The 27,203-nt window shown below is 42.7% G+C and overlaps 2 protein-coding genes across 4 annotated transcripts in view; both read right to left on the bottom strand.

Annotated features, from left to right (window-relative positions):
* The window catches only part of SLC26A5 (solute carrier family 26 member 5), a 33,708-nt gene extending 16,879 nt beyond the window's left edge, over nt 1–16,829 (bottom strand). For both annotated transcript variants that reach the window (XR_007165096.2, XM_048068409.2), the window contains exons 1-4: nt 16,670–16,829; nt 16,098–16,230; nt 3,306–3,519; nt 1,371–1,510 (exon numbers count right to left, since the gene is read on the bottom strand). Coding sequence is in view for 1 of the 2 variants with exons in the window: in XM_048068409.2 (XP_047924366.2) it covers nt 1,371–1,510; nt 3,306–3,460 (295 nt within the window). In the remaining variant the exon portion in view is untranslated. The remainder of the gene's footprint in view (nt 1–1,370; nt 1,511–3,305; nt 3,520–16,097; nt 16,231–16,669) is intronic.
* Nucleotides 16,830–22,666: 5,837 nt separating this feature from the next.
* RELN (reelin) overlaps nt 22,667–27,203 on the bottom strand; it is a 293,331-nt gene continuing 288,794 nt past the window's right edge. For both annotated transcript variants that reach the window (XM_066986910.1, XM_048068408.2), the window contains one exon: nt 22,667–23,806. Coding sequence is in view for 1 of the 2 variants with exons in the window: in XM_048068408.2 (XP_047924365.2) it covers nt 23,710–23,806 (97 nt within the window). In the remaining variant the exon portion in view is untranslated. The remainder of the gene's footprint in view (nt 23,807–27,203) is intronic.

The following is a 27,203-nucleotide window of genomic DNA, read 5'->3' on the forward strand; positions in this document are numbered from 1 at the left end:
ATAAAGTTCACTCCTGACCACTTTTAGTGCCCTTATCTAGTCATCACGTAAACTGTGTCTTGGTATACAACTGGTGATGTTTGTGCCCAGTGCACAACAGATTTATCTAACAGTTAACCACATAACTTACCAGTTTAAGATAAGTTAAATTGATGTTAATGTTTGTGTAAGAAAAAACATCCTCAATTATAAAAGAATTATAAATCTGGGAAGCTGCAGAAATAAAAAGGTCAATTGCACTGTTAGAATACTCCATTCCTTTAATGGGTCACCCCCTATCAAAATCTAGGTTTCTCAGATTTACAGATTCATTCTTCAGGCCTGATTCAGCCTAAAAAGCAATGAATGAGGTGGAAATATGAAATAAGCCAAAACACAAGTAAACTTATGTATGTGCAATTACCCTCAGCATGAGGATCCCACTGGGACTGGGCTCTGTACAAAACCAAGGATTGTTTCCAATCCAAGACCTCCCAGGGAAATCTACTGGGACTGTAGCAGTTGTCATGAAGCTGCCATTCCCAGAGAAATGATGGCACCCCATAACAGCACTGCAATAAAAATACTGTCACTTTTCAACGCCATAGCAGTTCTGAAATTGCTGACAGTAAAGTGTCAGGCTAAATAAAAGGCTTCACACCAGTCACCAAGAACTGAACAGAGCAGTGAAAACAGGTTCTCTCTTCATCTTCTATAAACTCTGCTGTTGCTTCAGAGCCTGGCTCCTCTGGGTGTAAAGCTTCCAACTAAATTCATAGAAATTCCACAGGTTTGCACTGTTGTTACACAAGCTACTCTTGATATATTTCCACCATGCAAATCATTGCCCACCACTATGTTACAGCTTAAACTGGTGGCTTCTATCCTGAAAATAAAAAGAGAGATCAGTCCCTAGTTTCTTGAGCATTCTTCTGACTGATTTCAGTTTGGTTCCTCTGCAACGGCTGCTCCCCTGAGGATCATCCTGCTGGAACTACTGTTGCAATACTAGGTCTGTTATGTCTATTAGATACTGCTACCCTCTGCAGGGAATTTGCAACAATTTTCACAATGAGATCAGAAGATAATTAGGAGCACTAAGCAAATGTTTAAACATGCATTTAAACTGAAAAGTTGTTCTGTCATCAAGAACTGTGGGTATTGATCAGAAAGGTAAGCTTCCTTCAGAGAGTTCACTGCATAATGCTGACTTTAAATTTGATGCAATGGTCATTATGGGCTAGTCTGCAGGATGCTGTACTGACCTCCACAAACACATCTGAAAGGCCCGTATTATTTTCATGAACACGTGTTCAGGAAGCCAACCACTACCATAAAAGTATATACAGAAAATCAAAGAAGAGGATGAATAAATGCAGAGAGATACCCACCTTGAGGAAGCTGCATAACTCCAGTGCTTATACCTGAGATAATGTCTCCTAATAAGTATTCCTTCACTGGGTAACGGGGAAGCCATTTTAAAATTGGTAAGAAACTGTAAAGATGAGACTTGGCTTTCTTAGAGGAACAACTGAAAAGACAAAGCAGGAAGAAAAAGTTAGGCATTAGCAGGTCAAAAAAAATGTATTTCATCCCTACGCAGGACAACAGCTCCATGAAACGCAAACTCAGATCCCTGATTACAGAGACTTCTGCACAAAGCTTAAGCACAAACAACTGTGACTCCAATTAAGCCAGTCCTTTATCACGTTGGCTGCTGCTCACAAACCTTATAGCTCTGGAGAAGAGAATCACAGTCTTGTGAGGCTGAAGTTCAGAGGGAAGTGAAACTTCAAGTCCGTGAGCAACCGGACAGTCACCCAGTACTTGTGGCTGAGATGATTTCTCTAGTAACAATCCCAAGGATAACTTCCTTTCAGATAGCGTTTTCCCCTCATACATCTCAAAATACTTTACTGTGTTTCTTCCTATTTTTATTTACTGCCTCCGTGCTTTATGCTTTTTTATTATAACTTCTGACATTTTTACACCTTTTTTTACTACTGTTTTATTAATGCTTTTTTACTGTCACGTACTGACAGGCTAATTTTAAAGCTATTTGAGAACTAACCCTCCTTTACCCTGGAAGAAAAGGCACTGAAGTCAGCAACACTGATCCCTGTGTCTTTTAGCAGAGTTATTAACCTTTTGAAACCCTGACTCATGACAAATGAACAGGGCCAAGAAATATATATCTCTATTCAGCAATGCCGTGCATCATACGTTGATTTCACTGTGGTAAGAAAGTTTAACCTTGGGCAAAAATATAACACGAGGAGTATATAAATGCTTCTCTGAGTAGGGGAACTGCAAGAGAACCGCAGAGATTCGTTAATATTTCCAAATACTCATGGAACTAAATGGCATACTGAAGAAGCTTACTGCTACCAGTGAGAGAGGAACTAGAGTCACACACACTTCATGTTTCAACAGACTGAACTGCAGGAAGTCACAGCTCAGGAGGATTTTGTTCCATATATTTTAATTTGGGACAGATACATTCTTTTGAGGTGGAATTAGGTGCCATGACCATTAGAATGGTCATTCCATTAACCAAAGCAAATCTCTAAACGTCAAATCATGGGAACAGGAATATTCAACAGACAAATAGGCGGAAATCATTTGTTGTCTTGCAGAACAAGGGTCTGGCAAACAACTGTGTAAACTCTGCAAATGAAGCACCGATGAGTATAAAGCTAAGGAAAACTTAACTAGAAGAAGTTTCTCTCCATTCTCCCCTGGCACCACGGAGCAAGTTTCACGGTTAAAGACATTTTATGTTTAACCAGATGATACTTAGGTTCCACAACAGTTAGTTAAAAGCTACAGAGTACCTCTATTAAGTCCTTATTAAGCTAATAATAAGGACTTCTACACAGCTCTAACACACTTCCATTCTTCTGTGAAACGCTCATGTGAAGCACAGGTTTCATAGAATCATAGAATCAGAGAATGGCCAGGGTTGCCAACCACTAGAGCAGGATTAATTTGGCCATAAGTATTTCCATGTAAAAAAGACAGATATTTTCCTGGGTCTTATGAATTCACACGTCACATGATTTGACTAATACTTCACATTCCTATGCTGCATATTTTCCTTTCCACTTTAATGAAGGCAATTCAACTAATTTACCCAACCGTGTTTAATATAGTTACATATCGCCATATAAAAACACATACATAACTTCATCATGGTCTCGCTGAAAATCAAAGCAGGGTTTTTATCTTTTAGGTTTCTTTGAAGGAATTACCAGCTATGTGCATGGATAAATTAAGAACCAGAACGGCTCTAACCAATACAACAAACAGAAGACGCAAAACCCTACCGACAAGAGTGTGCAATCTTCTGCCTTAAAGTCTGAGGTGTTCTCTCCCGCCTGCGCAGCTGCCCTTGCAAGATCTCTTGGTTATATATCGGTCTCTCCACACAGTACTTCTGCGTTTGCTCAAGGCATGCTTCGTGTTCTTGAGTGTGTTCCATAGCTGATCTCACTGAGCAGGAGCCAAGGAAGAAGAGCTCTGCAGTCTCCGCAGAAAAACCTGGGGGTAGACAAAAAGAGTTTGGTTGCCGTATGTCAATTTTTGAACCTCTGATTTGACATTTCCTTTCAGAGTGTACTTTGACAAGCCAGGTACCAGATCCGTGAACGATGTCTAAAAGCACAGATTAGATGGTCTGTAACGGTAAGTAAATAAATTACTCTCATGATCTTTACTATATGCAAGCCATTATGTTTGTGCTTCTCTTAGGTAAAGAAAGCTTTTGCATTAATTACTTTGTAAATAATTGCAGAAACACAAAAATGGAAGGTTATATTCGTGCTTATCTGCTCTTTCCCTCCTCAGTTTCTAAAGGAAACCTCAGTATCGAACGGAGATTGCTTTATTGCTGAGTTACTTCCTGCTTACTCACAAACTGCCACATCCATCTCCAAAAGGCAGAACTCCAACTTTACCAATAAGAAAACCACTTCTTTTTTTCCAGGTAACCAGATGCTTCCTGCTGCATCTATTCACCTGCCTTCTCTTCCCTGTTTCAGAGGCTTCTTTTTCAAACAAGTGTCTCAAGGATGTACAATTGCCTACTTTAAAGAACTATTTCAATGCTTGTGCCACTTACCATTGTTCTCCGTCTCGCACCCGCTAAACTGGGAGTCAGGAGACGTACATCATTTTAAAACTAGCCAGAAAGCACATAAGCATCTATTGGTCTGTCTGACTCATTGTCAAAAACACCCTCACATGTCCAGGAGATGCTCTGTTAGTTTGCCCTGTGGTGGCTGCTTCTATAAATGTAGGGCAAGAAACATAACTGAATCATAATTATACAAAATCTGAACTCTGAGTTATAATTCAGAGCTCTCCAGGACCCTTCTTCTCTCCAGGGCCATATTTCTGATCATTTGTTGCCCCATATAGAAGCAAAATGACAGGACCGCTATATCATAAAGTAGAAGTGGCCAGCACTACCTTTGATGGCAGAAAGTGAGTGCGCAGGACTACAGTGAAGCTTACCAAAAAGAGAATTTTCCAAATTGGCTCTAAAAGTAAAGGACAGATTTCAGTTAAATCCCTGTAACCCAGAAGCCGAGAAGGGAAGGCAGTGATCGCTGTGGGTGATGCGATGTATTACAACACTGTAAGATTCAGTTTCTACAGCACACCTCACTCTTTTCTGGGGGTTTTGTAGTTCTGGGTAGAGAGAAACTGTAGAGAACTCATCTGTGCACTAAGACACCACTCTCCTTTCCTACTTACTTCATCTCCTCTCTTAATTCTTGCTGGGAAGAGTCTGACTCAGACTGACACAGGCTTTTTTTCAGGGGAAAAGCAGGAAGTAAATGTACTCTGAGATGTTTTTGCCACTCTGGGAATTAATTAATAAGGAGAAAATACATGCATTTTAATCCGAATCTTGCCACAATTACTCTAATCTGGATAAAGATGTTACTTACAGCTTGATCTCTTGAAATAATGGGAAACGGCCAAAATTCTTTGGGCTCAAGTCCAGCGAGGCACTTAAGCGCGTGTTTGCCTTGAACCAAGAGTTAACTTGGAGGTGCTTAGTTTTTTACTATACATCAATACTTTCCCAGAAGGGGGTTACCACACAGAAATTAAACAAGTTACCACCTAAACACTCAGACGGAGCTAACCACGATTGGTCCAACGCTCTGATTCAGCAAATACAGGCTGCCCGGCAGCAAAATACCAATATTGCTCCCTAAGCCTTCAGTCTGACAAAGGTGCTGGAATTTTCCACCCAGGGCTCACTGTTCTCTAACTTCTAGAAGAGAGCCTAGCGTCTCTTCAGTTCTCGTTAATTTGTAAGCAAGATTTTCCATAGACAGTCACAAAAGGATATTTTTACTGATATTTTAACTTTTCTTTATATCACATTCAAGATTTACTTCAGATATTATAGATGAAATAAGCTATCTAAAACAGTAGCACATCAAAGGCGTTATCAGAGCTTGTTAGCTTTGCACTAATGAAATGAATTTTAAGCTTCTTTTCCATCTTTCCATAGTTTCAAGTTATTAAGAAGCCTGCATGACATTTTGTGAATTTTCTTGTGTTATTGTTTAGCAAATTGTAGCTCTTAATATTACATTTTTCCCCTTATCTGCAGATTTTGACCTGGTCGACATTAGAACACAATCAACCTGCCTGCAACTCCCCTCTGACTAGTCCTGCCTCTTTTTTTTTCCCCCTCTCACCCCCCTATTATCATATTTATCTCATTTCATAGTGCAAGCAATACCTTCCATACTAGGATGTATGTTTGGCTGCTAAAATCTGAAGCACTTTCTTTCTGCATCAAAGCCTACCTACCCACAAATACCACTTCCCACTTCACGTCTTGCTCTGTTCTAGACAGGAAGATACACATGAATCCTAATGTAACTGAAATATTAACCCCTCTAATGCTTGCTGGAAGGGCAACCCAGCAGACCACAGGCATTCCAGAAGCTTTCTGGGATGCAGGATGTAGCTGGATGTAGCTTCCTGACACAGGTGATGGAGAAGCTGACAAGGGCGTGTGCTCTGCTGGACCTGATACTTACGAACAAGGAAGAATTGGTCAGGAACATGAAGCTCAGGGGAAGCCTCGGCTGCAGTCACCAGGAGATGGAGGAGTTCAGAATTCTGAGAGAAACCAGACATACAGTCCTAGACCTCTGCACACCCACGGAGAGAAAAAGAGTCCTGGAGGGCTGGCAAATTTTCAAGGACCACTTCCTCCAAACTCAAGAATTGCCCATCTCAATGAACAAGAATTCAAGCAAGAGTGGAACGAAGGCCTGTGTAGATGAATGAGGAGCTCCTGACAAAATTTGTAGGTGAAAAGTTAAGCATATGAAATGTGGCAACAAGAACAGATGACCCAGGAAGAATATAGAGACACTGTTCAAGCTTTCAGGGAAAGCCAAATTCCACCTGGAGTTCAATCTGGCAGACATGAGTGGGAACAAAAAGGGCTTCTACAGCTGTATCAGCAGCAAGAGGAAGACTACAGAAAATGTGGGCACTATATAGAAAAGGACAAAGGACCTGGTGACAAAGGACATGGAAAAGGATTAGCTGTGTCTCACGCTTTATTGGTAAGATAAGATATTGGTAAGTCTTCAGCAATCCCAGTGGGAAAGCTTGGTGCAAGGAAAACTTACTTCCAGTGAAAAGGATCAGGTACAGGAACAGTTACACAGATGGGACATACAGAAGTCCATGGGTGCACCTTCAGCGAGTTTAAAGATGATGTAAAACTGAAAAGAGTGGCTGACACACCAGACAGTTGTGTTGCCGTTCAGAAGGACCTTGATGGGCTGGGGAAATGGGCAGACAGGAACCCTGTGAAATTCAACACAGGGAAGCGCAAAGTCTAGGAGGAATATCCGCATGCACCAGTAAATGCAGGATTTAATATTTAATCATCTGGAAAGCACATAAAGAACTGGGCCTACTGGTGGACAAAAATTCAAACATAAAGCAGCAACGTGCTTTCCTGGCCAACAGCACCCTAGGCTAATTACAGTGTCACCAGCCGCCTGCGAGGGGCAGTTCTTCCCTCGGCTCAGTACTGGTAAAATACACGTAGAGCGCTGGGTCCAGTGTGCTGAACACTCTCATTTACAAACTGAGAAGCAATTTTAATCTGTCTTAAATAGAAAACCCACTCAAAGAAATCAGAACAAACCAGAACTACAGCTGTATGCAGAAGGCACATAAGTAGGGGTAACAAACAATATCAGTTCAGAGGCTTGGTTTTCACCGAGCTGTTCCAACAAAACAAGAATATAATATCAAAAACTTTCTAGCCAAGGTCTGAAAAGCACGCACCCCTTCTTCCTGCTCCAGAAGAGCCAGCAATACAAAACAATCCCCTGCTAAATCCAAGCAATTAAGGTCCTAATCAGGTTACATATCTTCCACGTTCAAGTTTGCTCAGCTTCAGGTAGATTGGTTAATATTTGGAGAAGCCAGATAAGTTTGTAGTGTAAATCTAGCTATGAAGAGAACATAAGATCTTCAGTTCCTTCCTCATTTCCATGTACATGTCAACACTGCTCCAGATACTATGAGCATGTTCAGAATGACAGATCTCCAGTCCTTCCCAGGGCTTCTGTTTGCCACAGTAAAATAAATGATCCAGATGTAACTGACCAGCTGAACTGCGCTCAGCTCTGAATCAGCTACCCAGATGATGGCAAGTGTTAGTCTGAAATACTGCCAGAGGTCATAACCTAGGTCTCACCGTCCCTTAGTCCAGAAGTTCGTTAACTGTAGATTGAGCATTTCTGATTTGGCTTGAACTAGGAAGCTGTAGTGCACTGAATCATGAGAACGGCCTAACATGAAAGTTAACCTGAGGGAGGACAGTGCAGGATAGGATCTTGTGTTTAGCTATGGGTCATGGTGGATACCAGAACACAAATGTGGCAAATGCGACACTTAATGGATAAATAAAACCACATTAAAAGAGATTGTAAATCCACACCAAAACGACAGCTGGATACACTATTCTCTGTGTTCCATGTCACGTCACCAACTTCATCTTAACAGCCCTAAATAACCATGTTCTCTGATGACTACTTTGAATACCAAGCTGTGGACAACATAAAAAAGATGAAAGTCTTTAATATCATCCACTATTTCCCCCCCCCCCCTTTCTTTTTTTTCCTCCAAATGTGGACACAAGACAAGATGGATTGAGACGCTTGTGTTTACAACAGACAATACACATTGTCCACAGAGAAGCTGCAGAGACAGAGAGAGTGGCAATTTGTGACTGGTTTCAGTGTCTCTCCATGTGGTTGCTGGCTACCAATATGACTATTAGCCACTAGAGATATCGAGGGCTTGGAAATTCAGCCTTGTCCTTCACTCCCAACGTGCTCAAGGAAGAGCAAAAATAGCTACTGTCATTCCCACGAGGACACAGCTTAACACTATGATTTCTGAAACTCCCAGGCCTTCAACAAGGGAAGAGAAAGGAGATCTTCGGGTGTTTGTGAGGCCCAATTAACAGTGGAACACTGCTCTGGACAACCTTTGAACTTCACAGCAAGGAAAAAATTACTACTCTATTAAGAAACACTGCCATTAATCTTATCAGCCAGATAAAAGTTGAGCTAAAGTACTTAAAAGGTGCATGCAAAAGACTTAAGAGTTGCCAATTCTTTATCTGACTGATAAAGACCCGTTCTTGTCTTTACTGCTACTATCAAACTGAAGGTGTCAAAGGAAAAAAAAAAAAAAAGTAAAGCAAACATCACTTTATAACACCATCATTAGTAATTAAGCACTTTCTCTTCCCAATCTTAGATGATAAAGCAGGGTTGTCAAGCCATCTACGCTGATTTGGAGACATGAAGAATAATGACCTGCCTGTTTTGAAAGAGCAGAAAGCCTTCCTTCTGGCAGCTAAGCACAGAGTTGCTTTGGCAAAGCGTGGGCGGGAAGTACTAATACAGCATTATGCTAGAGGAATGCATCTGTGCTGGGGAACTCCAAGTTTGATCGTGAACTGTAAAGTCTAATGAATATTTAAGTATCTTTAGGTTTACAAATAACAGCGGACTGCCATCAGCCAGAAGGCTGGTGGAAACATACACTCACGCTACATAAAATATGTTCCACCAAATGTGCACTGAAAACCAGAGCTATTGCAAGGTCTGAAGAGGCTAGGCACAAAACTGAGGCAGTTTTAAGAACCACAACCTCCCACATTGCTTTCTTCTCTCTGGCCTCATTCCACAGTGCCCTATGCTCTTCTACTTATCTTCAGCAATTATAAAATGATAGCAAGCTGGAATAGAAGGTGTTTGTTTTTTTTCTTTTGTTTTGTTTTTTTGAAAGCCACAAAGCATTTGTAAAATGACTGGGTGGGTCAATGAGCTCTCCTACTTTCCTTGGACTGTGCTTATCATCCTTCTTTCTCCTTTGCTACTCCCACTAAGTCCACTAACAAATAGATGGCTTGGAATTGTAGCCTTCGTATAAAGCTTCACAAATTAAGAAGCAACTTGTGAACTGAACGGAATTTTCACTGTGCAGGTTGTAAGCTAAGAAATGCACTCTGGGAGACTTTCTGGTGAGACATTAAAAAAATAAAATCAGGATTATGAATCCCCGTTCAGCCTTTAGACAGATAAAATTTCCACTCCATTCCACATAAAAAGTCAAGATGGCTACATAGACTGTGTCAGGTACATGATAAAAGCTCCTCAGAGATGCACAGACAGGAGGGGGAGCCCAAATAACACCATTAGGCTATTCCCAGGCCCACGGCAGGAGCTATCAGCCCATCAAAGGCCCATCTCCACACACCCAGAGCAGCACAGGGTGACCAGCAATGGGGCCTGGCGCGTTGCAGCCAGCTCTGGGTGTGGGAGCACCTCTGTACCTCTAGGGCTGAGAGCACAGAGGGTGGGCAGCTATCAGGAGCTGGGAAGTCCAGACCAGCTACATGTGTCCATGCGCAGCAACTGGGGGGGACTTTGGGGTCCAGCTGCCAGCAAGTGGGGACAGTGGGATGCAGGAGCTAGCTACTGGACCCTGCGTGTCCGAGCCCAGAGGGATCCACCTCCTACACAGATAAATTTATAGACATACATATGTCTTTCTGCATGTTCTTGCTGTGGATCTCCATGCTGCTCTGCCAGGAAGGTAAAAGGATGAGAATATGTTGGTGCTGTCTGTCTAATCAGTGTGGCTGGCCAAATATATATAGAAATATGCAGTGTATGTGTGCTCTGTGTACCTGCTGGGAACATGCCTTCAGCCTTGCTACCGGTTGGATCTGGGGACATGGAGCAGCAGCAGCCTCACCTTCCTCAGGCTGATTCAGCATGACATTTACTGTATCAAACTGATCATTTATCCACTGAAAAGAGCGTAACAACAACACGTGAAGCACAGAGATCCTTGTCTCAGAAAATGGTAACAAATCAGACCTTTAAAAAGTTACGTAACTTACCCCTTAGGCCTAAGGGGTATTTCATACTTCATGGTCCTTGACAAAAAAAAACACTTTAGCTTCTAATGATTTATTCCATGGACTAATGAATTTATTAGAGTATCTAATGTTCTCTCTTATCAAATAGCAATCTTGTGTTTGTTTTCAACAAGATAATGTTTTGGTAACCTGTTACACTGATTGAGCTGTTTAATCAGTTTCACATAAGACAAACACCTGAAGCACTTTGAGCAGCAAACACCAGTCTCCCTGCCAGTCAGACGCAGATAAGAGATGGCTTCTGTTTCCAGTGCAGACACTTTGATGTCCATGAGAACCCACAGAAATATGATCATCCTTATTTGTACTTCCTGTGGCTTTGCTGTCCTTGCAAAGGTCATGGACGGTCTGAATCTGCCATACCCACCCCCCCGGAATATTCCTTTTGATCTCCAGAAGCAGTAGCTAGAGACAGTGGAATCAGATAAGTTAATCAGAACGGTATCGTGGCCGATGACTGCTGTGTTGTACTCAAGCCAACTGATAAGGATGCACAGCCCTTCATGTAGCTCAGGGCCAGGTAATCATTAGCTAGGTTCAGTTCCTCAGGGGAAATTCACTGCCAAAAACTTTATTAGAGCAGTCTTCATTCTAGCCATCCAGTTGCTGATCAGAGGAGAGAACATGAATCACGATCAAGCACACACACCAAGCTAACCCAGAATCACTTTGCCGGTCCATGTAACCTTAGTGCACTACTGACCTCCAGCTGAACGTTAGAAGTGTTCGTGGCACCCTTTATCCATCTTTTCCCAGCAAAGTGGAACAAGCAGACAGCAAACAAGTGCCTGACTGTGCAGAAGGAATAGTTACACGGTAAGCTTTCTTCAACGGAGAAGCCACCTACTGAGCCCTCCCAGACTGCATCACAGACTGCTTCCTCAGCCCTGTTTACACACACCACCAGCCTCTCAACTGGCTGCATCAGGCTAAAAATAAACAACAAAAAAAAAGGCAGAAGGTTGTTATTTATAACCAGATTAATTTCAGTGATCATATTTATAGTGCGAACCTCTGAAGCCATAGGGAAGCTGAAGGATAGCGAGCCACAGAATGTTAACAGGAAGAAACGACTGGGGTGGGAGGAGGGAAGAGGGGATTTAGAAGAGGATTATAAGTTTATATCCCAGTTTCACTGCTGAAAACAAGGCATGAAGTAACTACTTTACTTAACTAATGAGAGGTTTTCAAATCTCTCCAAGGGTCCTCTAGGGAACCTCTTCCTAATTGTTTCAGAAAGGATTTGCCCCTTTGCAGAACAAGGTACACCGACTGTCATGCCTGAAGAAATTCCTGAAGGATTCTTGTTTCTGAAAAAGCCAAAGAGTTTCACATAGGGCAGATATTCTCTGAGAAAGCAGTAATAACTCTTTAATCAAGCTGCAACTCTCCTGCTAGTTTTGAGAGAGAAGTTCAACTTCTCTATCCATGTGAGGCTCTGTGTTCAGAAGAAACAGCTCTTTGACAGCTACTTCCTAACACCCATTTTCTGGGTATGCCTTTTGTGCAATAGGTATCAAATTAAATCCTACAAAAGCAGCGAGTAGGACTTGACCTGTGACATACCCTGCCCGTGTTTATGCAACTGCTACTTGGCTAAGATTAGGTTATCCAGGCGATAGCGTCTTCCTGTCTCCTATGTACTTAAGGGTGTTGCCTCATGCTCTGAAGGTGATTGCCAGCCAGTGGAAATTACTTTCTTCGACATCTTGACGCCAAGGAAGGCCACAAGCGTGCAGTGGCCAGTACTGCTTTTCTTTGAAATATTTAAAATTCACAGTAAGCAAAATGAACCCGTAACAGAAGCTTCTCGCGTTAAACAACAAGTCGTTCCTTTATTTGCACTCACTGTATGCCTTTGCTTTTCTTCTGTGGCTGATACGATAACTCACAGAAAGAGAAGTGTGTGTCTAGCACTCCTTGGGAGCTTAAATACCAGCTGCCACTCAATAAGTGTGCTGAAGGGAGTAGTTACATGATGCACTTTCCTCAGCGGAGGAGCCACCTAATGAGTCCTCCCCCTCTATGTCACAGTCTGCTTCCTCAACCCCGCAGTGACAGCTCTGTGCCTGCTCTTTGCTACACAAGCTAAAACCACTCATCTTTACCCAGCTAAAGAAACGGCTCCACAATCCCAACAGTGCAATTACGAAGGACAACATCCCGAAATTGCTTTGGACCGACTCCAGTTATTGGTTTGCACTGAACACTTTCCTATGTTGAAGGTTTACAGTAAAGAGTACAGGACTGATGAAACAGCCTGCCAGGCTCATGCCCTCACAGTTGTACTTTAACCCGACAAGGCCACTGAAGCACCAGATTTTCAGCCGTGTTGGTGAGGTCTTCATAAATTGGTGCCATTTATTTGGTAGAGCTGAAGATATCTATACTCTGAGGAGAGCTGTAAGACAGTAGTGGTGCCCATCACTCAAGCAAGCAGCAAAGCTAGGAGACCACCTACCAAAACCTCATCTGTGCCAGATTCATAACGATATAAATAAAGCTTACTTTAAACGGGACTGTAGGGACAAAGAAGAGTTCTCCAACTGACTCCTAGAATGAATAGGTTCTTTCAACAGCTAACACAAGGGTGCAACGACCAAAGAACTGAAAGAGCAACAAGGGTGCCTGGGCCGAGGATCATCAAATGAAATGAAGAAAAGTTCTTTGAGTTATTTTCCTGGTCTGACAACTTCTTGCAAGAACCTCCTTTCCTCAGAAATGCACATACAAAGGGCTCGGGTCAGCTATGTGGACACAAGTACAGCAGGATCTGCAGCACTGCAACGCCATGTTGGAAAAGATCGCAAGCATCAATTTTAAACATGAAACTGGAAAAGAAAACAGAAACACACACTACAGAACCGAAAACAACCGGCCAAGAAGTACAGCGCAAAATTCCACGTTGAACTTTGAAACAGACCAGAAGATAAAGAAATATTAAAACTGAAACAAATGGGGAGGGCTTATAAAACAGTGTTGCAGTCAAAACCGTGTAGCAATGGCACCTTTCTAGTAAATGGGAGAGGCAAGGTTAAACCCTAATGTGCTGAAGGGGTAACTGAACTCAGGTTTTCCTTTCTCTGGAAAAGGACTTCAACCACGCTGTGCCATAAAGGTATGACAGCAGCAGCAAAACTTCAGCATTTAAAGAAGGCATTAAAGATGCCAGCACCTATGAAAAAGACCTGTGGTTTTGTTCCAGACATGCCTGAGCTCAGCAGAGCTCCTGCCACAACAGGAGCGGGCAGCATTCCCCGACAGGCACCTTGGAATAGTGACGCAAGTTTTCTCCTGTGTGGTATATTATGTTTTGAATTCTGCTCCATGAACACCAGCTGCCCAAAATTCAGATTTTGCAATGCCTAGCCAGCTTAACCTTAATCTGATTGGAAACTTCTGCCCATGCTTTAGTTATGAGAGATTATATGAGAAGCTCTCAAAAGCCACAGCCCTGTCTCAGACCCTGATTTCCATAAAATGAATGAAAATGAGCAATCTGACATTATCTCTACTCCAGTCTAGGTGTCAGAATCTCAGGTTTTAGACTATTAAAATATATTAATTAGCTGGAAAAACAAAACAAAACAAAACACCACAAAGAACCCAAACAAAATTGGACATACACAAAGGTAGGCAAAAGTTAAAGCACAGCAGCAAAACTTGACCCACCACCTGTGCAAAACTGGTAAGAAATCTTCAGTGAAGGCTGAGGAAACAGAGACATCACCTAGGCACTGAAAATACCCATTCATTGACAAAAACCTCCCAAAATGGCAATCACGCTATTGTTTGTCACATGGAAGGTCCTCCCAGCCTGCTACAGCACAAAAGAAAAGAAACCATTAATGCAAATCTTTAGGAAAGGTAGCCCAGGTTCCCACAGAGGCCAGTTATTCATATATGGACTTTTATGATCATTAATAAAAATCAAGATCTTATCGACGTAACTGATCTAGCAGGACAACATTATGCTGCTTAACATGTCTAGAGAAGGAAACATCAGGATAAAGAAGGCGCTTAACTCTCTAAACTTAACTGCGAAATAATAGTTTGATTTGAGTGTGAGAAGTTTAACTTCAGCGTAGACTTCTTGTGTTAAAATTTATAGATCTACCAACCCATGAGACAATAAAACACAGGCTTCAGAAGAACAGTTCTTATGGAAAAGTCTATCAGTTCATCAGGTTCAGAAGGAAGTGAATGCTGGTCACAGGGAAATGCATGACACACCAGAAGACCCTCGCGTAAAGCTATTTGAAAAAGTGCGACTGGCATGAAGAAACGAGGGAACTCATGACAGCTACTGAATCTTGAGTAATAAAGTAAAGCAACCTGTTTCCATGCTGGAAAGAAGGTGGCATAATTAGTAGATTGGCACGAAAGACCTCCTGGCTTTCTCCCTGTGTGCCACTGTTACTCCAGAGGAAGAAAAGACAGCTGATATAACACATGCTATTCCTAGGAATTTTGTATACTCCAATTTAATCATCAAATCAGCATCTCCTAGACACGCACAGACAGAGTGTCATTGTCATTTCATTATTCTTTGAGGTCCTTTGTCTTTCTGTTATCCAGCTGAAGTTCTGATGCTACAGAAGTTGCTAGGAAAGTTACTCTAATGTAAATGCTTCAGTCGCACTGCATTCAGACTGGGGACATGGGGACAATGACACATTAAGCCTTAATAACTGCCTACTAAATAAACCAGACACAGTTTGCGCCTCAGTATTTCCCCAAATTATTCTGGTTGCAGCCTGTCAAGTTTACAGTATGATTTATAGCTGCTACTGCTTCACTGAGGGCTGTGTCCCCTAGTTCAGTAACAACTAGGGTAACCAATGCTAGCGCCGAGTAGCGCTTTTGCCATTCCGTTTCAGAGATGTTTGGCAGTGCATTGCAAGACAATCAGTAAAGCAGCTTAGTCAGAAACACTGCTAAAATCAGTACTGGAACCTCTATCACGTGTCCCGAGAACACCTGGAATTGCCATAAACCAACTATTTCAAAATATGATTACTATCCCTTGAGGAAGGCCAATGCTAGAGTTGACCTCCACAGAGTTAATTCAGTGCAAGTAACCCACACGTACTTGCTGCCTGAAGCTGTACAGGTAAGGGGATTAATTGTACCATTTCTACAGCAGCTAATAAAGTACCATATGATTTATGCTACAGAATTTTCATAAGTAAAGATGTCTATTACCTAGAATATATTGTATTGCACATTTAGGAGAAAAAGCTTTGAAACTCTCTGGAAATTTTGCTTTCCTTTTGTGAAAACTTTGGAGAAAAAAAAGCCAGTGGCCAGGAGCTAATTCAGACTTGTCAGTCTTCCCCATCCAAACTAATGCTGAGCGACTGGAATAGATATGAATGTACTTTCTGCTGAGTCATCACAAAGTAAAGGCAGTAATAGCTAGGTTTTTAATGATTATTACTGATGGCATATCTCTGGATGCCAGCTGCAACAGCCACGCGGGTATCTGAAATTTCAGAGCATCCTGAAGGCAGCTTTCAGCCCCCTTTCAACGTTCAGACACCGAAGTTTTGTAGAAAAGCAGTTCGTGCACCAGCACAACAAGTTTAAGCCTACTTACTTTCCTGGCTGGCGTTTCCAGTTGCTTTCACTGATCCCTTCTATGGAGTTCAGGACGTTCCCTCAGCTCGCAGACCACAAGTTGAAGAACACTGACACCGGGGGGAGGCTCAGTCCTGTCCCTTGCCAGAACACTGCAAAAAGCACAGCTCAATCCTGTTAATATTATTTTTTTTTTTTTGAAAGGTCTGGAAGATCTTCGGGTTGAAGCTAGCAAAGATGAAAGCAGTTATTATTTCTGCTTGGTACGTGACTGGGGCAGCGGCTCTGACCCCAACAGCCCGCAGCTCAGCATCGGAGGGTTGAAAGCATTAGATGAGGAAATGACTGATCTCTCAACCCTCTTCTGTTCTTGAGGACACCCCCTCAGGACAGACACCCCTCTCTCAGGAGGGGACACCCCCCTCAGAAGGGACCCCCCTCAGGAGGGGGCACCCCCTCAGGATGGGGACCCCTTTTTCAGGAGGGAACACAACCCCCTCAGGACGGCTCCCTCTCTCAGGAGGAACCCCCTTTCCCACCTCAGGAGGCCCGGCCAGCCCCCCCAGGCGAGCCCAGCCGCCCTCCGCTCACCTCCAGCCGCTACCTCCCTCCAGCCGCTGCCTCCCTCCGGCCGTGCCCCGACTTCCCCGCCGCCGCCGCCGCCGCCTCCCCTCCGCGCCCAAGGTGAGCGCCGGGGGCGCGGGCAGGGTGTAGTGAGGGGAGGGGAGGGGAGGGGGGGGAGGGGGGCGGCCCCGCCCGCTCCGTCAGCCGGCCGCGGGCGCGGCTGGGACTCGTAGTCCGCGGTCTCCATGCCGCCGCCGGGCGAGCACGGGCCGCCGCCTACAAATCCCAGGATGCCGCGGGGCTGGCGAGTGCCCATGGCTGGCGGAGTGGCCGCCGCCGTCGCCTCAGCGCGGCCGGCAGCGGGAAGGGGCGGCGGGGCTGAGGGGACGCGTGGGGGGCTGAGGAGGCACCGGCCTCCCCCGCCTGCCCTTCCCCTTAAAAAAGACTTGTAGAACCCGGTGTTTACTGAGTCGCATTATTTTGGAAACCTTAAAGTGACTCCTTGGCATTATAGCCCTGGCTAGAGGTTTTTTTTAGTAACTTAAATAAAATTTAAAATCAAACAAATACAGTACTTTCAGTGTTGTCAAACAGAACTTTCAAAAATAAACGTTTCCGAAGCTGTATTTTAAATAAGAGGTTTGTTATAACCGCGCTTCTCCCCAGCAGGGTATAACATTTTGGCATTTTGAAGGAAAAAAAACAATTTCAGAGTAATTTATTGACGACTTGCCACAGACTTGGTGTAGAGTGGTGCTGGGTGCCACTGTTTTATATGGAACTGGGTAAATGGAGTTAACTTTGGGAATGACATCTTTCTGATACAGGTTTATTTATCCAGATTTTTATTATTATTATTATTATTATTATTATTATTGTTTCTTCTGGATTTTGGCATCTGTACCTTGTATGAGAAAGGAGGTGTGCTCAGCTTAGGGAGATGTTGCATCCCCTTTGGTGTACTGAAATTCTGGATTGCTTTATTACCATTAAAGCACATATTGCAGTAACATACAATGGATAGAGCTGTGCTTGTGCACGCTGCACGAAGAGGAGGAAAAGGAGAAACCTTAAAACAAACATGGGAATAGCAGCGTAAAGATTTCCTGCTAGAAAATCCACAAAGTTATAAATCATTTTTAATTTTACAGTAATCCGCAGTGGGAATTACGTTAAACTAATTGTGTCAATAGTTGCATTTAAATACATGAAATAAAGCTGGTTTTAATTTCTTGTGCACATTTTAGCATGACCCACTGGGAAGGTTAATAGTTCTTTTTATTGCTTTTTCCAGCATTGTCTAAAATGGGACAAGATGCTTCAGTACTTCAGCTCCGAGAGAAGGGCAGGGATTAATATAGTGCTGAACGGAGTAGAAGCAAGATGAAAAGAGGATTTGGGGTCAAAACACAGAATGGGAGGAGAAGTTAGTGCAGAATAAACAATACAGACAATTGGAGAGGCCAAAAAAAATTCCTGCGGAGGATAGCTGTGGGCAACCCGTCACTGGTGCACACACCACCCGAGCTGTGTGATGACAGGGCCCCGGCGTGAGCTTTGAGGGCTCCTCAGGCCCACGGGCTCTGGAGCAGCAGGAGCCATTGCTCTCCGGCAGCACAAGGGAAGCTGCGAGGCGCTGCTGAAGGCAGGATCCAGCCCTCGCTCTCTGGCTGGAGCTTCGGTCCTTAGGGCATTCCCTTCCCAACTTCCTTCTTCCTCAAATAACCTCTGACAGTGAATAGGGTCCTGCAGCTAGCTGGGCGGGAGGGGAGCGTGGAGGCTTGTGGCACTTTAGGCTGTCTCTTTGGGGTGGGCTTTCCACAGGGGACCTGTGGTGGAGCCTCCCAGGCTGGCAAATTGCACCAGGTGGCCTGGGTTACTCCCTCAGGAGCCTGCTAACCATCTCTCAACTTTATAGGGCAGAAAAAGACTTGTATGTGTTTGACCACTGAGTGTTATGAAAGTCCTAGGACAGGTCAAACCAGCCAAATCAGTAGAGATGGGTATTTACAGGTTGAAGTAAAATACACTTTTAGATTGACTGGGATTTTCCCCATGCTTTCAGTGGCACTTGGCTTGGTTCTCAAAGTGCTCCTGTTAATTAGTTACTACCTATCTCCTGTACAGATACACTAGTCATATCAGGCTTTGTTATCTTCCATAATAGCAGTTATCATATCAGAGGCCCGAACATTAGGACATTTCCCTTTTCACCATGAAAATTTCCTTGACATGCAAATTCTTTACAATGTCCCTTGAGAAGGATTGGATTTTAAACAAACTAAGCTGGGTGCCATTTGGATTATGCGTAGTTACGAACATAAACCAGCTGAATGGCTTTGCACATGCTGTTTCCAGCACGCTTGGGGCAATATACCAGCAGAAGGCTGCCGTGTATGGATAGTTAGTGGGCAGGGAAAGAAGGACCAAGGGCTATCAGTGGTGTGTGTGGTGCTGGCAGTGGCAGCCCTGCTACCCCTGTGGCTCTGCCAGTGCCTCCCGCAGTACTGCCTTTGGCCCAGAGGCAGTCAGGGAAGCAGCCGTAACCTCTGGAAGAACTTTGCCACAAACTTCTTCACAGACCTCCCTTGACCTGTATGGCTCTCAAAAGCACAAACCCTGTACTCTTTTTTTTTTTTTTTTTTCCTAAAGAAGCTTTGCCAACTTGTTTTCTCTCAAAAGAAATACAGATTCTAACTACTGACCCAGCAGTTACCCGTGTCCTCCTGTACAGTGTGTACAGTACTCCTCCACCCCAGGAGTGCTGTTTTTACTGGGCCCTGCCTTGCCGGGTGCCGGCTCAAACTCTCCCCATCAGGCTCTGTGACAATTAGCCATGCATGGGCCTACGTCCTTAGGCTCGCTGCCAGATCAGTCCCTTCAGCTGAACTGAGAAGAACAGGGGAAGAAAACAGCAACAGTCATAAACCATCAATAACAGGAGGACACTGGGCAGTTCTGTCTTCCAGATGCCACCTTTCTTCCAGGAGCAGATCTACCACTTGTGGACGGTGGGTACTCCATTCACTGACTCACAGCCAATGTGCTGCATGTGGTTGTGTGGTCTCAGCTGCTGCAGACTGGTAGCAGTCCTTCAAGAGGGCCGTGCTTAAGGCAGGCAAGCCCTTTTGCTGGTCTAACTTGGTTCTGAGGCTCCCCCACCAGCTCCTCTTTGAGGCAGCTCCCTTGTTGAGCTCCAGCATTGAGTCACATCTAGTTAACATCTAGTCACATCTAGTCACATCTAGTCACATCTAGTCACATCTAGTCACACCTAGCTCTGGACCGTGCTGCTGCAGAGCTGAACTGAGAGGGATTTTTCTGTCATACACTGCTGTTTGTTTGCGTGGCTGCTGGCAGCTGGCATAGTGGTTGCTGAGCGTCCTGCCATGGGGCTTGTGGAACCTCATGCCACAGTCTGCTTGGACAATACCCAGACCCCTTTTCCCACTGATGTGTAAATAATGAGATGGTGCTAGGGCAGCAAGTCCACCCAGTGGCATTTGCTCTGAAGGGTAAGAAAGTGAATAAAACACAGACTCGTGTTTATAACTGCTCTCATGTCTCTTCCCAAGTGTTTTGCTTTCTAGACTAAACAAACCAACTATCTACTTGGAAGGTCATAGTCTTAAGGGTTTTGTTTTTAGTGCTATACTCTGAAATCTCTGCAGTTTGTTTACATCTATATTTAAGTGAAGAGCTCAACAGCTGATAACTGCTGTGTACTTTATCACCACTGACAGCTGTATGTTTTCTGTGTTTTACCATAAATTGATAACTTCTTTTATTGATATCTTCTTTTGATATATTTAACAATGCCATTTTGCATTGTATTTTACACTGTTGATTCTCTTCCTACAGTTTTGCTGCCTCACCAGACATTTACCTAGTTTGCATGCTGGTAGGCCATTTGCTCTTTGACAACATATTGTCCTTTATTGTATTTGCTTTTTTATTTAATTTCTACCCATTTCTCTAAATTGTCCTGTTCATTCAAATCCTAATTCAGTCCTTCAAAATACTTGTGCTCCACACATTTCTTCTGGTTAAGCTGATGTCACCATCTCTGAATGAAGCAAGCTCAAGAGAAGATCATTTAGGCAAAATTATGGTAACTTTTGTTTTTGATTGTTCCAGGAACACCTGGGCAGGGAAGAGCTTTCTCTTTCTCTATTTTCATTTCATTTCTCTTACTTTCTCCTTATTCTACTTGAATAATGGGTCCATGAGCTGATAGGAAAAACGCGAAAGACCACAAGGCCTACTAAAGCTACTCATAGTTACGACTGCCAAAGTTTCGTATCAGTAGATAAGCTTGTCAGTACATTTTATAGCACTGTCACTGGTTTATTGCCCTTGACTATGTGATGTGTCACCCTTGCTATTTCACTGCTATTTAGTGTCAGATGACTCATTGCTTTCAGTCATATGGGAGGAAAAATGAAAGAGTGCATACAGTAAACACACTGCATGTGCATGCTACCTTGTGTGCCATAGGAATGGAAGAAAATTGAGGAAGAACTTCCTGGAATCTGGAAAGGGCAAACAACAAAATCACTTGGAAATCTACCAGCAGGGATGATTTTCTTGAGAAAAGCCTGTGCGCAGCTTGTAGTCAACTCTTGTGAAATGCCTTGAGGGATTCCTCAGTGATTACGTACACTATTTGAGAGAAATAAATACAATTGTGAAAAGTGTGTTCTCTTACTATGCTGGTCTCTTATCTGCAAAATGAAGTCAGACTAATTGCCTCATTGTACCTGTCTTGTTGTCCTTAATATAAATTAACTCCCTAGCAAAACACTAGCTGTGCAAACATTTTAGATTGAAATGTAACTTACGTATTTTCATATTAGGACAAATAAAATTATCTTAAAAACAGGAGTGCTTATATCTTGCATTTTTGTTTGTTCAATGGATGATACTTCTTTTGCAATAATTTAAAATCTCTTGCCCAAACATTAAGATATTATATTCTTTAATAACGTCATTTATTTATTTCTGTTCTTTCTCTGAATCGATCCTTTATCTTGTTTCAAGGATTGAAAGCATGCAAGAAGCTGGGCTCTTGCAGTAAGTTTCCAGTCAAAGATGTATTACATAATTTTGACCTAGCCAAGGTTTTGACTAACTAGTTGGTCACTGAATGGCCTTTTTTTTGTCCTGCACTGCTCAGATACCTTTGATTGAAAAGTTAAAAATTAAACACATTTTATGTAGTTGAGCATGGATTTATAGTAAATGTTGTACTGGTTCAGACCGTTATAGTGTCACAACCAGTGGCCAGAAACATAAAAGATGTAAGAGCATAAGACGTGTGTATGATACTCCTCTTTGATACTTGCCCATTCCATGCCCCCAGATCATTACTGGTTCAGAGGATTTCCTGAACGTGTTGTGGTTTCTCTATTCACTAACCCATGATGGATTTTTCTTCCAAGGACTTGTTCAGTCTCCTCTTGCATCGAGGAAAACATTTCACATGTGCAACATCCTTTAGCAAGGCCTGCAATGGATCAGCTATCTAGTACTGTGTGAACAATTAGCAACTTCTGTCTGTTTTGAAGCAGGCTCCTTTTGTGCTGCATGGTAGTCCTCAGAGCTTGGAAACACCGATTTGCACTGCTATCTGCCCTCAGACTTTGACTTGTGAAATATTCCGTCCTGAGAGGTTATGCACTGGCCAAGCAGTGAGGTGTACACTGATGCTGTAGGTGCGTAACACCTCGGTGTTGGGTTTGCAGGTAAAGAAAAGTGGGAGTGCACATTGGTCCGTGGTCCCGTTTCATTCCTTGCACTACAAACTGTTCCAGCAACCATGCCGTGCCAATGGATCGGCCTGGGAAGATCTCTTGGTTTGTGTTTGCAGACACTGCTATTTTCAAAGTGCTGGTAGGTGTGATGTGCTAAGTATCCAAGCAAAATAAAAATCAGTGCTTGCATTAGAATCTAGGTATTTAGTAAAATGACTTGGTCTATGATTTCTTGTAAAGCCCACGTGGCTTGAAAAGTCTAACATCAGAATCGTTTGTTGACATTTTTATTGAAGCATGGATCTTTAGCTTGGTTCACCATAAAGTGAAGCATTTTATTTATGATAATAGACAGTTCAGGGCTATAGGGGCATTATAACGTTGCTGGTGTAGATACAACTTTATCAGAAGATACAAACATGACCCGCAAGAGAAACAAACACCAAAGAGAACACAATGAAACGTTCACTGTTTACAAATCACTTCATTACTACAGACACCAAATGGCAGTTACTGTAAGTAAATCAGTTGCAGAGAACTGACTACATTTAGACAAGGAAATGGGGACTTCTGTTTGGGGCTTCATCCACAACTGCTCAGTAGAAAAAAGTTTAATGTCAAGCATTCTTTTTCTTTATCCACAAAACAATGCTAGCCAACAGACATATCAAAGAATAAGACTGAAAGATACCAACGCCTTTACAACTACTTTTGTAATTATCTTCTTGATTAGGTACTTTGATTTTTTTTTAATACATTTTGTCAGAAGGTAAATAGCCCAAAAATCAGCAGCAAAAAATATTACAACAACAAAACAAGTAAATACAGTGCCAATGTGTCATGTTGTAGAAGAGAATACAAAGAGGACAAACAATGATAACTTAATCATATAAAATGACACAGAGCTGAAATACAGTGCACTTAAATACCTATGTGACAAAGAATGTTAAATTCTGTACTTAGTATGTACGTTTTTTAAAGATAAAATCTGAAAAGTCTTTGTGCTTAAACTTTTTTTTTTCCCGTTAAACAGAATTAGTTGCTTACTTCCAATACTGCCACTGTAAACTGATATTACAACAGATCACAATTTTCACAGACACATCAACATTAAAACATTTACCTATGAGAAAATAAGTCACTTCTCATTAGTTCACAGTGCGAAAAAGTGGTGTACACTCTGCCTTGAGAAAGGCTTTCAGTTATTCATCAAGCCAGTTGCAGAAAAGTCCTGAAACCAGATGCAGTGCTAGATTTAAAGAATGGAAAGCAACACATCACATGTTGGGAGGAAAAAATAAATTTCTCGTTTCTTCATGGATATCGTCTAAGTGACCTTCGTCTTCTGTTGTAGAAATGCCTGAGCCCATGTTGCCGTGAAAAATTCATCATGTAATTTTGTTTGCGAGTGCTGTTAAAATCGAAGGGGTTGGGGGAGGAAGAGAAGAACGTTAGTTTTTTATAGGTATTTAAATTTCTTCTGGAGCAGTGAGCTAGTGGGACAGATTCTTCTTATTCCTTGCATAGCCCTTCAAGCCATGTAAAGCGGTGTAAAGCAGACCCGTTGTACAACAAGGAAGAAGGCAATTGAGAATCTGTCCCACTTTGCTTTTATTTACAGTTCATTATCTTAGGGAAAGGTTAAGAGCTTTCAGCTAATTAAAGCCTGTGATGCCTAGGGCCAGATTCACTTAAGCTATATGCACTTCGTACCCTCTCAATGCGGGGCATTTCTCCGCTGCGGCTTTATACGCCAGTCACCTTCCGTCTCAGAACATTAACTGCTTTATCTTGAGAACAGAGGAAAAGCTTTACTCCTCATCATTATCTTCTACTTTTACTATAGAGGAAATGAAGTATAACACTTCTACGTAGAGTTAACATTTCCCTCTCCTACACTCCCCAACCAAAATTAAAGACAGATCTGGGAAGAAAGCATCATTGCGTCCGGGAGGAGACCTGGCAAGAGACAGCCCGACTGCATCCTGACTGAAGGAGGGACGCCTGTTCAGACCCACGTGGAGGAAAAAGACCCATCCCACCTCATTCAGGTTTTTACTTCTGTTGGGGGAAGAAGGAACCATGAGAGGGCAGCAGTGAACAATGCTGCCTGGGACTTGGGCACCTGAAATCCAGCCCCCGAGGGCTGGATTCAGTTTGCAAATGTCAGCAGCTTTGGAAATGCAGCTGGAACATTTGTGGGGCGTCCTCGTGCACATACAGACGTGTGTGTAACTTGGAGAGACCTGCATACAGGAACACAGAGCTCTGCATGCAGAGCTGTGGTACAGGACTGCTGAACAGCCACAGGGCTTCGTCTGGCTGCGGCTCGTCCTGGTCCCTTTACGTGGATATCTGTACCCTCAGGGCGTATATAAAACTACAGGTCTGTGTAAACCTATCGTCAAACTGCATTCGGGGTTATATGAGAATGAAAAGTTTTGTGCTTTCTGTAGTCCTTACACAGGATGCCTCCTCCCAGACCTAGTGCTCACAGCGTGCTTGGCCGTATCGAGCAGCTGAGATGGTGCTGTAAGAGACAGCCACTGTGGCACACTGCAGGCCCAGGGTATGGGAAAGACCTTTCCATCAGGAAACTACTTTTAAAAACAAAATAGTTTCATACTGCGGCCAGGCAAAGTTACAGAGTCACCTGAGAGTCACCCCTTTCTCCCCGTGGAAAACATGCACACAAGACATATGCAGCCAGAGGATGCGGTTTGTCTCGGGGAATGGGGCACAGCATTAACCATGCAGACACTAAGGACAACTCCAACAGACTAAAGGAGCTTCAGCCACAAAAAAAAAGCATTGGTAACTACGCAGCCAAATTTTCTTTTGGCTTCCAGGGGAAAGAACAGTGAAGTCTCAGTGAATCTGTGCAGTCTCAGGCTAATTTCTGGTTCTCTTTCCCAGTCCTCCCTACCCTCTTAGGAGCCTGTGCTTTCTCATTTCACCTTGCAGTGGGAGAAGGATGCCAGGCCTAAACATCTCAATCCAAGGGACTGAATGTTACCAGAAGCCTCCAAACCAAGGAGTCCATCAGATTTTAAAGGTGATACATGAAATAAAGGCCTGCAGCAGATACTGCAGTCAACAAATCTCCCATTTGTGGGTGCAAGGTAGGTCGTCATTTGTGAGTTTTCCCTGTGAGTGCATAAGCTTGTTTTTAGTGAATATGACCCCTAGGAAAAAGAAATAATTGCATGCTTTGCAAAATAACTATGATCTTCCAGAGGCAAAGATAGCTTTGGCTTTTGTATGATAACTTTATCTAAAAAATACGTATAACAAAATTACACCATTTTCAACAGCTAATCTAGGTCGTGATTAACTACATTGAATAAAAGCAGTTGCGTCAAAATCTGGAACATAAACCCTCAAGAAATTCCAAGTTGCTTCCCAGCTAGCTTGGAAATTTCTTTACCCAATTTTACAGAAAAACAAACCTTCCTCTTTTTTTGCCACTGGAATGTACACACAAGAATGAGACAAAATCCAGCTCCTGGTGACTATGAATGTGTTCGGCACAACTTTCTGCACTCTCACGGTAAGTCAGTGCTCTAGAGTGTTTGGCGCTTAGTTTGACTTAACCGTTACTTTACCTTAACTAACCTTAACTTTGCTGTTGCCTGAGAAGCAAAAACTTCCTCAAATCAACCCCAAGTGGCCTTGCTCTGGGTACACGGAACCAAGTGGAGCCTGGCAACGTGTTTGGCTGAAATATTTGCCGTTTCTGGACCTGGTTAAATTTTGGATTGAGCTTGGCTGTGAGATCGTCAGCTTAGTCAAGATTTAGACAGCCAGGGCACGCTGAGCTGCAGTCCTTGGTCCCAGGGTCCTGCTGCCTTTGCTCTGCTCATGTTCAGCAGCAGCTCAGCAGAGGTTGTCACTGGTTTGGATGCTGCTAGGTACGCCTAGCCTGTATTTCACTTCCATTTTGTATTTGGCCTTAATGTTATGGTAATGATGTTTAAAACAATGAACAAACAGAAAAAAAAAAAAAAAAAGGAAATGAAATAAAAAATAAAAGGAACAAAGAAAGGGTTACCAAAAATACAGAAGTGATTTACTATTTCTTTAAATGTATATTCAGTCTGTTTTGTTATTTTAGAAGATGTTCAAGATGTTACAAACAAAGAAAACATATGTATTCCTTGTCTTACACTGAACACTGCAGTCTGTGAAAAATCAGAGCAATGTAAATTGCCAAGAACTAAATGTTTATTTTACATGTACTGATTTTGTTCAAACTTGTTCTCACTGAAGTCTGAGGTAGGCTTCCCAGCTACTGGGTTAGATGCCACATAAAAACTTCATGCTTACTATAGACAAAGGCATGTTTTTCACTCTTGTTATAGGTAAATTGATATATTGTATAAAGTACAGTACTGTATTGCCTTGTATTGTTTATCATGTATAGTCTGATATTCACAAAATGAGAATAAGTCTATATTTATTTCTCTGAATTAATGTTACATATTGGTAGGAGAAAAGCACTGGATAATAGAGACCAATAGTGCTTTGTAAGATCACAATAAGAATTATGTAATAAATTTTGTGGCAGAATTATGCATTTTTTGCATGTGGTGGATTTAAGAGTGTTTTCAATATTATTGTTAATAAACTTCATTTGTATTGTTACAGACTGATAAAGGCTTTGACATACATTGCTGTTATTTTCTTGTTTCGAGCACCCAAAATATGCAAGGCAGCATCAAGCTGTATTAGGAATAAGCCCCCCTTCCATAATGGAGGGTGCGGAGGGGAAATGTTGCTCGGCTATCAGTGGCAACTTGGAGGCTGCT

This window comes from Anser cygnoides, chromosome 1 (genome assembly GCF_040182565.1).
Source record: "Anser cygnoides isolate HZ-2024a breed goose chromosome 1, Taihu_goose_T2T_genome, whole genome shotgun sequence".
NCBI classification, from domain to species: domain Eukaryota; kingdom Metazoa; phylum Chordata; class Aves; order Anseriformes; family Anatidae; genus Anser; species Anser cygnoides.